Genomic DNA, 16,222 nt, shown 5'->3' with positions numbered 1-16,222 from the left:
TTTGAAAGGCATGAACACCCTCCCATGGTTGACATGATGCATACACATTTAGTAGTTTAGTATCTGTTACCCTAAGTGTCACCAGTACAACTGACACGATGCCTTGCCTGACAGATACAATTCCTGGTTGAAGGGGAAGGTAGCTAGTTGCAGATTTAAAGCATGGCGTAGTGGGTATGAGTTACTCGTGCGTAAACTGGTGCCTTTCTCGGTTAATTTGCCTTGTAAAACTTTCTGACTGCGCAGCCCCTTCTCATCGTGGCTGCCTCAGTCACTGGCAGAATCCGTCAGTGGATGTTTCTTGAACCTCTTCCAACATAAAAGTTGTTTGACACCCAGTCTCCTCCTCCTCTCACTGCGCAGGAGTCTTCTGCGCAGGGAAGGCGTGGGTAGCGGAGGACCTGGGCTCTCCTCACTGATGTCCAGTGAAGAGTCCTTGAGCCCTCTCTCCACTTCCCTCGTCTGCCTCTCTTTATCCCCGGTGTTGCGCTGATTGGCTTCCCCCTCTACTGAGCTGTCTCTCCCCCTGCTGCTGGGACCTTCGCCAGCATCATCTGGGAGCCTCCCCTTCGCCTCTCGCTTCGATGTCAGTTCCCTGACACATGGGTAGGCAAACTAAGGCCCGGGGGTCAGATCCGGCCCAATCGCCTTCTAAATCCAGCCCACGGATGGTCTGGGAATCAGCATGTTTTTACATGAGTAGAATGTGTCCTTTTATTTAAAATGCATCTCTGGGTTATTTGTGGGGCATAGGAATTTGTTCATTTATTTATTTTATAGTCCGGCCCCCCACAAGGTCTGAGGGACAGTGGACCAGCCCCCTGCTGAAAAAGTTTGCTGACCCCTGAATTAAAGCAATGAATTTAATTTGAACGTGATCTGCATGAACCTGACAACCCAGAAGCTTTAAACCAGCCTCTTCTCTCTTTTCCATTTATTCAGTGAAAAAACATTTATTTGATGAAGAAATCAAAGACTACAGCTGTAAACTATGTAATTCATATTAGAGAACATTATATGGAACAGCAAACTGTGATCTACATTAGTAAAATTTTGAAGTTAAAGCACAGGCGAAACTTTTCATACCTTTTCTGCCTTCAGGAGGATGTACAGAAACCCCGACTCTAAGGAAGAGAAAAGGGAAGGTATAAATATATGAGAATTTATAAAGCGCTTAATAATAATAAAAAAGAAAGAAAGAAAATAATAAAAAAGAAATAAAAGAAAAAAGTGTTTAGCGGCTGCTTGAAACACTAGAATGAGGGTGCCTGCCTGATATTAATATAAGTGCAGCCACACTAAAAGTTCAACTCCTCACCTAAATGGAGCAAATGTCATATAATACTTTTAAGACTGCAAGTTCCATAGATTGAAGTGGTCGAGGAGGCATACAGAGGCCAGGCAATTTCAACTACACTGGTCCCAAGCCGTGGTAAAATTAAAAAATTCATAAAACTTATATACCACATGATTGGCCCCCCCCCAAAAAAACAAAATCCCTCAGAGAGGTTTGCAAAAAGAAGAAAACAATAAAATTATCAGTGAAAACGGTTTTAAAAAATCTGCTTAAAACATTCAGGGAAATAATAAAGCCAGCGATCAACTAAAAACAGATTAAAATGCAAACCAATGCTCTACATTTCTGGGAAGGTTTCCCTGAAGAAAAATGTTTTTAGCAGGGGCCAAAAAGAGTGCAGTGAGTTCAATAGGCAGGGAGTTGCAGAGTGTGGGTTCTGCCACACTATCTTGACAGAGGGAAATGCATTTTAAAGGATACCAAAAATTAGAATTCAGTAACTGAATAACACAAAGTTTTAAACATTGCCAATATCACTATGTGTTAACAAGAACTTTCAGACATTACCCATGTTCTTTCCTTTCCTTTTCTTCATACCTGTGACAAAAACAAAAAGGGAAGAAGAAGGTGAGGAGAAGAGGATCTCCAGTGAGTTTCCAGTCTGAAAATCTTAAGACACATTCAGGTTTTTTTCTAGTCTCTCTGTGCAGCATCCTAACCTCCAGCCACACAGCCTCCCACTTACCCAAGTGATGTCATGATGGCCTCTGTCACCATCACACGCTCCTGGGTGAGAACCTCGGCCTCTTTCACTGCAAGGGAATGAATGACAGCAAACCTATCAGTAGGCGTGTCTCACAAACCTATCAGTAGACTTTTTCACAAGTTGGGGAAAGCACTATTGTTTTTATTTGTGGGGTGACGGGGAGTGTACATGCTCTGTACACGTAAGTTGTATTTCCATGGCCACTGGTGACCACACAGAAACCCAGAGATTATGACTAGCGTGAAGCCAATTTTAATGAAACAGCCAGCACATATAAATATGGAAATAGAGAAGTTGGTGAAGCGCTTACCATCCAGAACTTCTAAGGAGGAGCTACAGATAGACTGCCCAGCCTGATTGGACGCAATGCAGGTGTAGTTTCCGCTGAACTCCTTCTTCACATCCAGCAGGATGAGACTATGGTGCATGTTGGAGCTGGCAAGTTTATAGCCTGGGGTGTCCGGCTTGATCCAAAGGATGTCTTCTCCATGGTACTCTTCCTTCAGCCAAGTCACTGAGGGTGGTGGACATCCTACAAAGGGGGGAAAATGAGGGTGCTGTTAGCGTATCATTTCTTCTGGTCACCCAGATAACCTCCCTTCCCAAGTCCTGCCATTTGCGTAAAGTCTTTGCTTAGCACCCCAGTCTTCATCCACAATTCTGGAAACCTCACCTGGCCAGAACAGAGAGAAGATGGTCAGATTGACAGTTGCATGGCTGTTCTTAGTTGGTAAAGTGATTAGACTTGTTAATTCCGACCCTGAACAAGCCTCTGGCATGCTAATGAGCCATTCCACCCCCATACAGTCTGCATTCTTAGACATATCCTAAAAACGGTGTTATTCAAACAAACCTTTGCAATATGAAATCCTTTTTACCAGCCAGTTTCTATTCATGTTTTGGCTGATGCTGTTATTGATTTTTCTTTCTTTATCTTATTGTAATTTTATGCACTGTATTCTTATGAAAGGGTGGTCTATAAATATTTCAACAAATTATTATTATTATTTATTAAATTTGTACACCACCCTTCATCCATAGACCTTAGGGTGGTTCACAGCCTAAAAATACATGGGGGGAAAATGCTGCACAGTTTTGTTGTTGTTGTTTAGTCGTTTAGGTGTGTCCAACTATTCATGACCCCATGGACCAGAGCACACCAGGCACTCTTGTCTTCCACTGCCTCCCGCAGTTTGGTCAAACTGATAGCTTTGAGAACACTGTCCAACCATCTCGTCCTCTGTCGTCCCCTTCTCCTTGTGCCCTCCATGTTTCCTAACATCAGGGTCTTTTCCATGGAGTCTTCTCTTCTCATGAGGTGGCCAAAGTATTGGAGCCTCAGCTTCAGGATCTGTCCTTCCAGTGAGCACTCAGGGCTGATTTGCTTCAGAATGGAGAGGTTTGATCTTCTTGCAGTCCATGGGACTCTCTCAAGTGTCTCCTCCAGCACCATAATTCAAAAGCATCCATTCTTCAGTGATCAGCCTTCGTTATGGTCCAGCTCTTGCACAGTCTTAATTCATTAAAATGAAACTACTCATATTAATCCCTTGCTAAAACATTGCCCCTTTCCCTCCCTTCCTCTTCCCAGTGTCAAACTTTAGAGGCAGGATCCTTGGGGCAAGGACCTCTCTTTGTGCATGCTGGAAAGCAAAGCATGCATTGACTCCACTACAACCTTTGTCTCCCCTGGATAGGCAAATTCAATCATGGAGCAGGGTAGTTGGAGTAGCGAGAATGCCTCTAAGTTACCGTATTTTTTGCTCCATAACACTCACTTTTTTCCTCCTAGAAAGTAAGGGGAAATGTCTGTGCGTGTTATGGAGCGAATGCCTACGGATGGCAGGGGGATCTGCTGCAGTCGTGAGCAGAGGATCCATGGTTCCCCTTCCTTCCCTCCTCCATGGCTCTCTTTGAAACAGGAAAGTGGGAGAAGAGCCGCTGAGTGGGGAGGAGAGAGGGACAGAGAGCCTGGTTACAAAGCATGGATCCACATGGATCCTCAGGATTTTTGCACAGGGTCACCCCAAATTCACAATCAGATCACATAGCATGTCCATGGCTACAGCTTGCACCCAAAAAATCACGCACCCACTGTTGCCTGGGGCCGCAGTGGTGCAAAAACGTGGTTACAAAGCATGGATCCACATGGATCCTCAGGATTTTTTCATTGGGCTACCCCAAACTCACCGACAGACCACATGTCTGTGGCCACAGCATGAACCACAAAAATCATACATCCACTGTTTCGTTTAGAATATATTTTTTTTCTTGTTTTCCTCCTCTAAAAACTAAGTGCGTGTTATGGTCGGGTGCGTGTTATAGAGCGAAAAATACGGTAATTTACCTTCAACTTTCACTGAAAGGGTAATGCTTGCACCTTCCCTCACTTTTTTGTTGGTATATCGTTCCAGGAACCTTGGTGGCACCAGCTGCTCATGAACATCTGAAAATGAAGTTGTTCAGAGAGAAACATAAAAATGTGACGGGGCAATAGGACTAAGTTCCACAGAGCTGGGGCTGCTCTAGAGTTCACAGCTTTGAAAGGGCAGCCTCAGCGCAAGGGCAGCCAAGACCTTTGTTCCCACCAATTCCTCTTGTTTCTTGTCTCACCTCTTCTGGGTTTCTCTTCTTCCTCGCCAGGCCCTGCAAAATTGAAAGAACAGCAGCACCATCAGGTGACAGATCACGTGAGCCCACACCTGTCATCCAAAATGGTATAGCAAGTGCTAGGCCTCAATTTCCACCAAAAGGGCTTTCATACTGTTGCTAATTTTGAGCGGGATTCAATCACATAGCAGCAAATTCAGGCTGCACAATTATAGCTGGCTGAGAGGTCCTGTGCAAGAAGCCTGCTTCTGCAAATTATTGGCCTTTTTGTGATCAGGAGAGTGGCACTGGAAAGTGTGGGGTCAACACTTGTTTGGACACAACATCACCTAATCTCTTCACAACCAAATCAGGATGAATGCTCGTTAAATAACCAACATTGTTTAATCTCCCTTTTGAAATAGGGCAACCCTAGCCTGGAAGTGATCAATGTGTCTAACAAAGATCCCCATGTCTTTTTTTGGCACCACATTAGACATTCAGAAAACCCACCAACGATTTGATGGGTTGTGTCTATCTGCTTTCAAGTTAGCATGGCCAACTTTTGAATTCTTGGATGGTAGGGCTGTTCTCTTCTTTAGAAAGAGATCCGTGAGTCCATTTTGCTACAAATTCAAAGCACTTCATAGGTGGTCAGATTCTTTAAATGGTCCCAGTTACCAATAAGGGTTCAAAACAATAGGACACAAAGATTTGCATTACCTACTAAACCCAAAGAGAGGGAGTCCAATAAAATGTGGAAATTTTAGCTTCTTGGGGGGAGGGATCCCCTTGTAGGAAAATTGTGGGTCCACTTTTTACCAAACAATAATTAAAATTAGAGTAGAATTGAAGCTATTCACATTTTTTGGGAGGGTGGCCATTTCATATCAAAAAGACTTCCTTTTCACACTGATTTTTTAAATGTGTGCTTTGAGAAAATGTCTACTTAATTCATTTTCATTGCCTTTGCCTGTTAGAGTCTTCATTCATAGAATCATAGAATCATAGAGTTGGAAGAGACCACAAGGGCCATCGAGTCCAACCCCCTGCCAAGCAGGAAACACCATCAGAGCACTCCTGGCATATGGTTGTCAAGCCTCTGCTTAAAGACCTCCAAAGAAGGAGACTCCACCACACTCCTTGGCAGCAAATTCCACTGTCGAACAGCTCTTACTGTCAGGACATCAACACACAGCCAAATCCAGTGGGCCATAGAGACTTGTTCCATGATTAGATGGATCACCCTTGACTAAATTACAAGTGAAACTCGAAAAATTATAATATCGTGCTTGATTGGCCAGCAAACTCGCCTGACCTGAACCCCATAGAGAATCTATGGGGCATTGCCAAGAGAAAGATGAGAGACATGAGACCAAGCAATGCAGAAGAGCTGAAGGCTGCTATTGAAGCATCCTGGTCTTCCATAACACCTCAGAAGTGCCACAGGCTGATAGCATCCATGCCACGCCGCACTGAGGCAGTAATTGATGCAAAAGGGGCCCAAACCAAGCACTGAGTACATATGCATGCTTCTGCTTCTCAGAGGTCCAATATTGCTCTATTTGCAGTCCTTGTTTTGCTGATTTCATTTAATATGCTAATTTTCTATGATTGTTAATTTGGGGTTTTCATCAGCTGTATGCCATAATCATCACAACAAATAAAGGTTTGACATATCTATCTCTGCATGTCATGAGTCTATCTCATATATTAGATTCACCTTTTAAGTTGAATTACTGAAATAAATGAACTTTTCCACGATATTCTAATTTTTCAAGTTTCACCTGTAGGTAGGAAGAAGATATGGCTACAAAGTGAAACCATGGCATTTAAGAAGGAGAATATTAGCAAAAAATAATGTGAGCGGGTTGTGGGAGAGAAACTACTACCATACCATTTTGCTAATTTCTAGTTCAAAAATAAAACTAGATATTTGGTGCACCTCCTACTAACATTTATCAATGTGCCCAGGAGCCAGAGAAATTGTTTTGCCAGTTAGCTATCCCTTGTTTTAATTTTAAATTTTGTTTTGCAGGCTGCTTGGCACTGGATAAGCAATATACCATTCTTTTGTTATTCTTGTTGAGAGCGTTAGGCCTCACACACACTTCTGGGCACAACATAAGCCACCATTTCAGCATCACACGGCTAACCTTTGACAAGCAACCTGGCCGCTGAATATGCTGAACCAGCCGAGTTCCTAATAAATACAGAATATTGACCAGCGTCCTGCTTTGTGACGTTGAGAATTTCAAGGGCATGAAACTCCCTCTTGTCTGTCTTCAAGAGCCGGTCTGATGCATGCAGCGGCTGACCATCTTTGAACCAGTAGAGGCGAGGCTGTGGGTAACCTATGCAGAATAAAGAAAGGTGGGAATAGATACGGTACAGTGGTGCCTCGCAAGATGAAAAGAATCCGTTCTGTGATTCTCTTCGTCTAGCGGTTTTTTTCGTCTTGCGAAGCAAGCCCATTGAAGGATTAGCGCTATTAGCGGCTTTTAGAGGCTTTTAGCGGCTTATCTGCTGATCGGATCAGCTGATAAGCGGCTTAGCGGCTTAGAAAAAGGGGGGAAAGGGGGAAAAAACCAGCAGGAACTCGCAAGACATTGTCGTCTTGCGAAGCAAGCCCATAGGAGATTCGTTTTGCGAAGCACCTCCAAAACGGAAAACTCTTTCGTCTAGCGAGTTTTCCGTCTTGCGAGGCATTCGTCTTGCGGGGCACCACTGTATATCAAAAAGAAAAGTGAGAAGAGATTGGTTAAATTTCCTAGCCCCCATGCTTAGCTCTTTTGAACACACATGTACCCCTCCAAGGAAAGAGTAGCAACAATAGGCGCTATTCAGCTAAACAGATTTGCTCAATGTAAGGTTAAGCAAAATAGCTCCCCCTCCCCAAGCCCCTCCTTTTTTTAAAAAAAAGTTTTTATTGGTTATTTTCACATAACAAATTATTTCAACAATTGTATCCCCCCCCATTTTTCCCTCCCACCCCCACATACCCCTCTCCCCCCTACGACTTCCCCCAGTTCCTCTTTCTGATTTATTTACATACATTGTTCTCTGCATGTTATAAAAATGTAAAAATTTCTATTTTTTCCATCTGTTATGTTAACGAATAAATTGTGCGTGTTTATTCAAAACCTGCCAAGGAGTCCAGCTCATTTTGTTGTTTGTTTAAACACTTTGTAAAAGGTTCCCATTCCTCTTTAAAGCCACGATTGCCCTTGTCATGTAGCTTGTGCGTCAGAATCCCCGTGACGTGGTGAGCTCTCGTTGCTCGGTCCCTGCTCCTGCCAACCTAGCAGTTCAAAAGCACGTCAAAGTGCAAGTAGATAAATAGGTACCACTGTGGTGGGAAGGTAAATGGCATTTCTGTGTGCTGCTCTGGTTCACCAGAAGTGCCTTAGTCCTGCTGGCCACATGACCTGGAAGCTGTACGCCGGCTCCCTCGGCCAGTAAAGCGAGATGGGCGCCGCAACCCCAGAGTCATCCACGACTGGACCTAATGGTCAGGGGTCCCCTACCTTTACTTTTGCCAATTCCACATAGTCCATCAATTTCTTTTGCCACTGTTCTTTTGCCGGGCCTCCCCAATCACCTTCTGATCTGAGGCCCCCCCAACTCTCCAGAGCAGATTTGGGGAGGACACAGGAGGCATGGGAAGGAGAAATTTAGTTGTGTAAGCAGAAATCCTTGCACTAGAGCATCTATGTAGCTAGATGACACCCACTGGGTCAAAAATTCATCTTTAGAATATGAACATACTGAAGAAATGTACTGCAACCTGCTGGTGAAGGGTGGGTAATAAATATAATAATAATCCTAAATTGTAGATACGTTTTATGAAAAAGTAAGCAGGTTCTGCCAAAAGTTGACACACAGCAGAGGTGGGGAGTTTTGGTTACCTTTCACCTTCAGATGGAATTTGGCCAAAGCTGCTCCTGGAGCTACATGGATGTCGTGAAGTTCATCTAGAATCTGTGGCAGCTGCTCCTCTTCAGTCATAGATTCCACTCCTTCTTGTTCACGGCTGGTTCAGGCAGGGAGGAATAAATGAAATGTTTTACATATAACCCAAAGCTCTGGTGAAAAGACAGCTTACCATGAGCTGTGGCCAACACAGAAGGTTCCTGTGGCCACAATGAGCTGCCGGATAGCTCAGTAAGTAGAGCATTAAATTCTTAATCTCAGTGTTCTGGGTTCAAGCCAAAAGATTCCTGCATTGCAGTGGGTTGGGCTAAATAACCCCCGTGGCCCCTTCCAACTCTTTTATATACCAATATTGGTTTTATATACTAATATTGTGATGACATCATGGCCACTGGGCCCATCACCTCCTGGCAAATAGAAGGGGAAGAAATGGAGGCAATGAGAGATTTTACTTTCTTGGGTTCCATGATCACTGCAGATGGTGACAGCAGCCATGAAATTAAAAGACGCCTGCTTCTTGGGAGAAAAGCAACGACAAACCTAGACAGCATCCTAAAAAGCAGAGACATCACCTTGCCAACAAAGGTCCGTATAGTTCAAGCTATGGTTTTCCCAGGAGTGATGTATGGAAGTGAGAGCTGGACCATAAAGAAGGCTGATCGCCGAAGAATGGATGCTTTTGAATTCTGGTGCTGGAGGAGACTCTTGAGAGTCCCATGGACTGCAAGAAGATCAAACCTATTGATTCTTAAGGAAATCAGCCCTGAGTGCCTGGCGTGCTCTGGTCCATGGGGTCACGCAGAGTCGGACACGACTAAACATCAACAACATTGTGATGACAGTGTAACGTTTTCCAGTGTGCAGGTAGCGCTTACCTGGAGAGATACCCTTTGGCGCTGTAGTAGGATGAAGTTTCTGTTGCATCTGCTGCTGTATCATAGTCTGTACTGGTCACTAGTGAATGGAAAAGAAAAAAATCCAAACATTGTGTGTTGCTTCATGTCAGGAGTACTAACAGAGGCAACACAGGGGAGGCCAAGGCAGTTGTGCAGAGAGGAGGTTGTTCACCAATCCTCTGGCAGTATCAATGGTTTACTCTCAAAATGTACTCTCTGCTGCTTACGCAGCAAAGTGGAAGAAGTGCAAGTGGAGTTACTGAGAGCCCCAGAAGGTGTTGTTCAAAAGACCTTTCAGACTGTTCCAACACATTGCAGACAGGGGTAAGGATCCAACTTCTAGGGAGGCTCACAAGAGCACAGGGAGAAAATGTTTGCCATCCACAAGTTTTTAAAATCCTTCACTGAAAGACAGTTGCATGTAGGAATCAGGGTGTGTATGCAGCCATATGTTGAACACTGGGGTCCCTTCAATTCTGATTCTATGGCCCCTTCCAACTTTACAATTCTATGATTTTGGTTTTTTAAAAAAAGATTTTTATTGGTTTTTCACAATTTTTATAAGCACAAACATTACACAATACAAACAAACAAACACACAAACAAACATGTATAATTTCAAATCCTTTTTTCTTAAACCTTACTTCGCTGACTTCCCCATACCTCCCCTTTTTGCACCCCAGTTTCCAAATTTGTTTCAGCAAATCCTACCCCTTGGTTTTATCAAATTTTCCCTTATTTTTTCTTTTACTTAATTTTTACAGCTATAATCCCCTTTTTTCTAAAACCTCAACATTTTAGCATTCATTAATTTTACAATGTTTCTTAAGATAAATTTTAAATTTCTTCCAGTCTTCATCCGCTGTCTCTTTCCCCTGGTCACGGATTCTGCCGGTCATTTCCGCCAGTCCCATGTAGTCTATGACCTTCATCTGCCATTCTTCCAAAGTGGGTAGATCTTGTGTCTTCCTACAATTCTATGATTTTGTGACTCTATCATAACATTTTATGTGGGGAGGGGTTGCTGATTATATTTAAGCTGGAAAACTGTGATTGACTGCGGCTTCCCAGCACAGTGGTACCTCGGGTTACATGCGCTTCAGGTTACATACACTTCAGGTTACAGACTCCATTAACCCAGAAATATTACCTCGGGTTAAGAACTTTGCTTCAGGATGAGAACAGAAATCGTGCAGCAGCAGTGCGCCAGCAGCAGGAGGCCCCATTAGCTAAAGTGGTGCTTCAGGTTAAGAACGCACCTCCGGAATGAATTAAGTACTTAACCCGAGGTACCACTGTACTTGTTGTTTACAATGATCTGCATACCAGGAGCTTGTTCATGCCTCTCACACAGGAATTTTGTGGTGCGTGGAGTGCTCCGAATGCATAGCAAACTAGGGATGGATTCACCCACAATGAGTATTTGCCTATTTCTAAACTGACAATGATCTCACCATCCTCTTTGAATTTGACAGCCCCCTATTCACTTAGTCATGTGTGATAGGACACAGTGGTTGTGATGCATTTTACACTTCCTATGTGGGGCTGCCCTTGAAACTCCAGCGGGTGCAGAATGCCGTGGCGAGACTCCTTACGGGGTCCCCGCCGCGGGATCACATTCACCCGGTGCTATACCAGCTGCACTGGTTCCCGGTGGAGTACAGGATCAGGTTCAAGGTGCTGGTTTTAACCTTTAAAGCCCTATACGGCCTAGGACCCTCGTATCTACGGGACCGCCTCTCCTGGTATGCCCCACAGAGGAACTTACGGTCTTCAAATAAAAACATCTTGGAGATCCTGGGCCGCAGGGAGGTTAGGCTGGCCTCAAACAGAGCCAGGGCTTTTTTGGCCGTGGCCCCGATCTGGTGGAACGCTCTGTCACAAGAGACTAGGGCCCTGTGGGACTTGACATCTTTCCACAGGGCCTGCAAGACCTTTGGCCAAGGCACAGTCTGACCCCTTCTCTCCTTCTGTAATCCTCATAGAACTTTAATCCAATGGTTGCCATTAATTTGATTCTGAATTGATTTTAGAATGTATTTTAATTAATTGACTGTGTGATTTTATGTAGGTCTGTGCTATTCTTACTTGTTGTTAGCCGCTCTGAGCCCAGCTTTGGCCGGGAAGGGCGGGATACAAATAAAATTTTCATTATATTATTATTATTATTATTATTATTATTATTATTATTATTATTCCAGGTCATAATTATTGAACTTGAGTATTTCTGTGTCTCTGGGTAATACTCACAGTCCACTCTCAGCTCGGCTTTAGTTGAAGACACGCCCATGCTGTTTTCAGCCAGACAGCGGTAGACACCCATGTCAAGAGGGACCACAGCGGTAATGATCAGCTGGTGGCAGCCTTCCTGGTCCTCGTTGATCATGTAGTGATCGTCCTCTTCAATAACCCTCCCATCCTTGAACCACCGGATGGTGGGGGTTGGCTTGCCGATAACAACACAGTCAAAACTGACTGGATATCCATCCTGTACCTCTTGGTTTTGAAGTTCAGTTATGAAGATGGGAGCTGGAATTGTTTTGAGGATAATTACAAAAACAGAAATCTACATATTTATGTGGCAAGTATCTGTAGGGACACTGTGGGTTAAACCACAGAGCCTAGGACTTGTTGATCAAAAGGTCGGTGGTTCGAATCCCCGTGACGGGGTGAGCTCCCGTTGCTCGGTCCCTGCTCCTGCCAACCTAGCAGTTCGAAAGCACGTCAGAGTGCAAGTAGATAAATAGGTACCACTCCGGTGGGAAGGTAAACGGCATTTCCGTGCGCTGCTCTGGTTCACCAGAAGCGGCTTAGTCATGCTAGCCACATGACCCGGAAGCTGTACACCGGCTCCCTTGGCCAATAAAGCGAGATGAGCGCTGCAACCCCAGAGTCGGCCACGGCTGGACCTAATGGTCAGGGGTCCCTTTACCTTTACCTTTAAAGTATCTCTAGCTCCCTCCACACCTCGCTCTATACATAGTGTCTTTTTTTGTTTTGGTGCCATGCTAAATTCAAACTGCAATCTTCTTGTAATCCCAGGTACATGTGTGACAAGATAAGCACTTCTGCTGTAACTAGACTTCTAATTTTTGGGAAAGGTTCTGGGGTTGAAGACGGGCAACCTCTAACCTAACCTACTTCAAAAAGGTGATATGATGATAGCCACCAACTTGGGTGGCTGTAAAAGAAGATTAGGGGGGGAAATCATGGAGGATCCATAGGGACTATCAGAGGCAGCATACCAGTGCATACCAGATGATGGGAATCACAGGTGGGGAGACAACACTGTTGCACTCAGTTTCTCCAAGGAGTGGAGCATATAGTGCATTTTCAGAAGTATCCTTTGGGTTCGATACTTGGGAGAGAGGTTTATTATTCTAAATTTTAATAAAAGCAAAACAGAGCCCATGGGTTTATGTATTTCCAAGCCCTGTAGCTAAGCAAGTTTGGGAAATCAAATGAGAACTTAATGCACATTGCTCTGAGCTCCTTTGAGGAAGAGCAGAATGCAAACATTAACAAGCTGTTAATGAATTAAACAATTCTGATCTCATTCATCATCAAATCACCATTTCAGGTGGTACCTGATTATGTCAGGATTTACAGATCTTTGATACTATGGGTGGTATTCAACTAAATAGAACTCAGAGTAGGTCTATTGGAATTAATCGACCTAACATAATTTCAGTGGGTCTACTCTGAGTATAACTTTGTTCACTACCACCCTGAGATTTCAGGTGATTGGGGAAAGCCACTTCCAAACTGGGGAGGAGCTGGGGTTGCGGGCCCATGCCCTCCCCACACATCCGGGGGCTGACTCACAGCCCCCGCGAGAATGAGGAAATCCTCGGGCGCGTCATCTCCCTGTCCAGCCAATTGGCTGGCCAGGGAGGCATGACCCGGGCTATTTAGGGCCTGCGTGCCCGAGGACTGCCCTCTCTTCACCGTTCCAGCTGACCCAGTTTCCCACCCCGCCTGCCCTTAGTCCCTGCTCTGACCTTGCTATGGTCACCGTCAAAGGGCCTGGTAGGATTTTTTTTCCACTTGGCAAATTGGCACCAGCCATGTGGTTTTTCGCCTACCTCGTAGCAAATCGTCACAACTTTTCAGCATTGGCGGTTAGGCATTGGTAGGGGTATTTTTAAGCAAATGAGGGGGGAAGGAAGCACTATCACCTCCCCCATATATTGAAGGGTAGTCCGGTAAAGGATTCCGGGGGGTGTTGCCCTGTCCGAAGCCTATGGAGGTGTGGGCCTAAGGCACGCCCCCGAGCGGTGACCCCGGGGGAATTCCTAGTTAATGTACATCAGCAGGACTCCCCCCACTGATGGTTAACCCTTACCAGCCTTCATGCAATCGGGCTGAAGCCGGTTAGTTGATAGGACCAATGCCTAAGCCAATACCACTCAATTCCTGCAATCAATAAAGTTGTGGCCTTTTCCGCCCATTAACCTTAAATACCGTGTCCTGTGTCTTTATTTCCCAAGGGGGGAGGGGGACTTGCCACGCAATCTGCATCTGAACTAGGATTAAAAAAAGCTGGCCAATTGGGCCCCACCTGCCCTGCCCTGCCCTGCATGTGTCACTTACCGGTGTCAGATGTAAGCAAAGGAGGTGGTGGTCTTTTCACCAGGGTTCTCAGTTGCCCTGGGGCAGGAGGTGTGGCTTTCCCAATACGCAGCTCTATCTTCTTGGAGCCTTGATCTAGGATGTCAATCTCAACAGCAATACCCATAGCAGCAAACATTTCTCTAAACCGGCTAGCAGCCGTCTTCGCCTCAGCCATAACTTCAAACTTGATGTAGATGTACCTCTCATCTTCACGGTAGGTCTGGTGGTCCACCACCTCTATCTCTCCCTCATCAGCACTAACAAAGAGTTCCTCGTCCACGTCCGAAATCTCTGTGGATATTTTTGACTTGAACAGCTTGTGAAGCCTCCTCCCTGCTTTACGGAAAGCGTCGTCCAACTCGCTGCCAGAAGAGCTCTCCTCACTCTCGGGGATCTTTTTGGCAGCCTTGTGTTTCCGTACGGGCGCTTGAGGTGGGACGCCCACCGTCACCTTGGCGCTGTGGGAGGCCTTGCCAAACTTATTGGATACCTCGCAGGTGTACTTGCCAACGTCATTCATTTCGAGGCCAGTGATGATCAAGGAGCAGGTCCCGTCGCTGTAATTGTCTATGTGGCAATGGCGCCCGTCCAAAACTTCAACGCCATCTTTCAGCCAGCGGACCTTCATGTCGGTTTTGCTTTGAGCCACACACTCAAGGTGGAGGGTGCTTCCTGGTTCTCCAAAGAAGTCCTTGAAGGTCTCGGCAAACACGGGGCATTCTTGCTGCTTGATCTCTTTCCGCACTTTGTACCCTTTGAAAGCAGCCTGGATCTTCACAGCTGCGTGAGACAACGAAGGGTCATCCAGATCTCCTTCTACAGCTTCTGGTTCAACAGGCTTAGCAAGAGCAGCTGGCTCAGGACCTGCTTTCTCCCACTGCTTAGAGACTTTCCCTGCAGAGACAGTCTGGACTTTAGCACTAACGCTGGTCGTGCTCGCCTTTTTGAGGTAGTTAATAAGGGAAGGAGTCCCGGCCCTTGACTCGTCATCTGAACTGGTGACAGAGAAGTCTGCTTCTCCTGCTTTAGCTGACTCATCACAGGTAGAGTATTCCTCCGAGTAGTACTGCATGATCTCAGCTTCTTCCTTCCTCTGTTTCTGACGTTTGTCATCCTCTTCTGGCAATTCGCTGATCGAATCCAGAGTTGGCTCCCGACTCATCCTGCGCTTTTTGGCAAGAGCCTCCCATAGGAGGTGGAGGTCACCCTCCTGAGCAGCTTCAGGTGGTAAACTGGGTTGCATCTGGTCGTCTGCTATCTCGCCAAGCTCCTCAGGCTTGAGGGTTTTCTCAGTGGCCTCTTTTAACATGGACACAGTTGACACTAAGAGAAACAGAATAGCACAGTTTCATGATTACACCAAGGAGCAGCAGGACGACCAGATTAACATCAAGATACAACCCTGTGTCTTTGAGAGCTATATAATGTCATATTATATAGCATGTAAACCTCTTAGAAGGTTGATGGAGTAGTTCCAAAAAAATTGCATATTGGGAGACAATGCATGCCATAAGTTCAGCAAAACCAATTGTCCTTTCTATTGCTATCTCTTACTGCAAATGAATAAAAAAAAGCAAAGAATCAAATTACCATGAATGGGGGAAGAAATTTGATACAGGCCTCTTTTAAAGCAGAATCACATTCACACTTTCCTAAAATAATAATAATAATAATAATAATAATAATAATAATAATAATAATAATAATAATAATAATTTATTATTTATACCCCGCCCATTTGGCTGGGTTTCCCCAGCCACTCTGGGTGGCTTCCAACTGAATATTAAAAACAGTACAGCTTCAAACATTAAAAACTTCCCTAAAGAGGGCTGCCTTCAGACGACTTTTAAAAGTAAAATAGTTGTTTATTGCTTTGACATCTGCTGGGAGGGCGTTCCACAGGGCAGGCACCACTACCAAGAAGGCCCTCTGCCTGGTTCCCTGTAACCTTACTTCTCGCAATGAGGGAACTGCCAGAAGGCCCTCGGTGCTGGACCTCAGTGTCTGGGCTGAACGATGGGGATGGAGACACCACGGCTATCCTTTGAAATTTGCACTTTCCCTATGCAGTTCGCCAACCAAACAATGTTTACCAAAATGCATATAGTAGGAGAAATTGCTTACAAA

The 16,222-nt window shown here is 45.0% G+C and overlaps 1 protein-coding gene across 50 annotated transcripts in view; it reads right to left on the bottom strand.

Annotated features, from left to right (window-relative positions):
- Positions 1 to 16,222, bottom strand: part of OBSCN (obscurin, cytoskeletal calmodulin and titin-interacting RhoGEF) — a 281,685-nt gene that overhangs the window by 99,073 nt on the left and 166,390 nt on the right. For all 50 annotated transcript variants that reach the window (XM_083466412.1, XM_083466407.1, XM_083466411.1 and 47 more), the window contains 11 exons: positions 14,075 to 15,418; positions 11,732 to 12,010; positions 9,461 to 9,539; positions 8,561 to 8,685; positions 6,809 to 7,006; positions 4,677 to 4,709; positions 4,411 to 4,509; positions 2,374 to 2,595; positions 2,043 to 2,109; positions 1,865 to 1,894; positions 1,087 to 1,124 (listed from right to left, as the gene is read on the bottom strand). In XM_083466412.1, the coding sequence (XP_083322538.1) occupies positions 1,087 to 1,124; positions 1,865 to 1,894; positions 2,043 to 2,109; positions 2,374 to 2,595; positions 4,411 to 4,509; positions 4,677 to 4,709; positions 6,809 to 7,006; positions 8,561 to 8,685; positions 9,461 to 9,539; positions 11,732 to 12,010; positions 14,075 to 15,418 (2,514 nt within the window). The remainder of the gene's footprint in view (positions 1 to 1,086; positions 1,125 to 1,864; positions 1,895 to 2,042; positions 2,110 to 2,373; positions 2,596 to 4,410; positions 4,510 to 4,676; positions 4,710 to 6,808; positions 7,007 to 8,560; positions 8,686 to 9,460; positions 9,540 to 11,731; positions 12,011 to 14,074; positions 15,419 to 16,222) is intronic.

Source organism: Podarcis liolepis (genome assembly GCF_965112155.1).
Source record: "Podarcis liolepis genome assembly, chromosome: 12".
NCBI classification, from domain to species: domain Eukaryota; kingdom Metazoa; phylum Chordata; class Lepidosauria; order Squamata; family Lacertidae; genus Podarcis; species Podarcis liolepis.
This window is presented reverse-complemented; position numbering and strand designations above follow the sequence as displayed.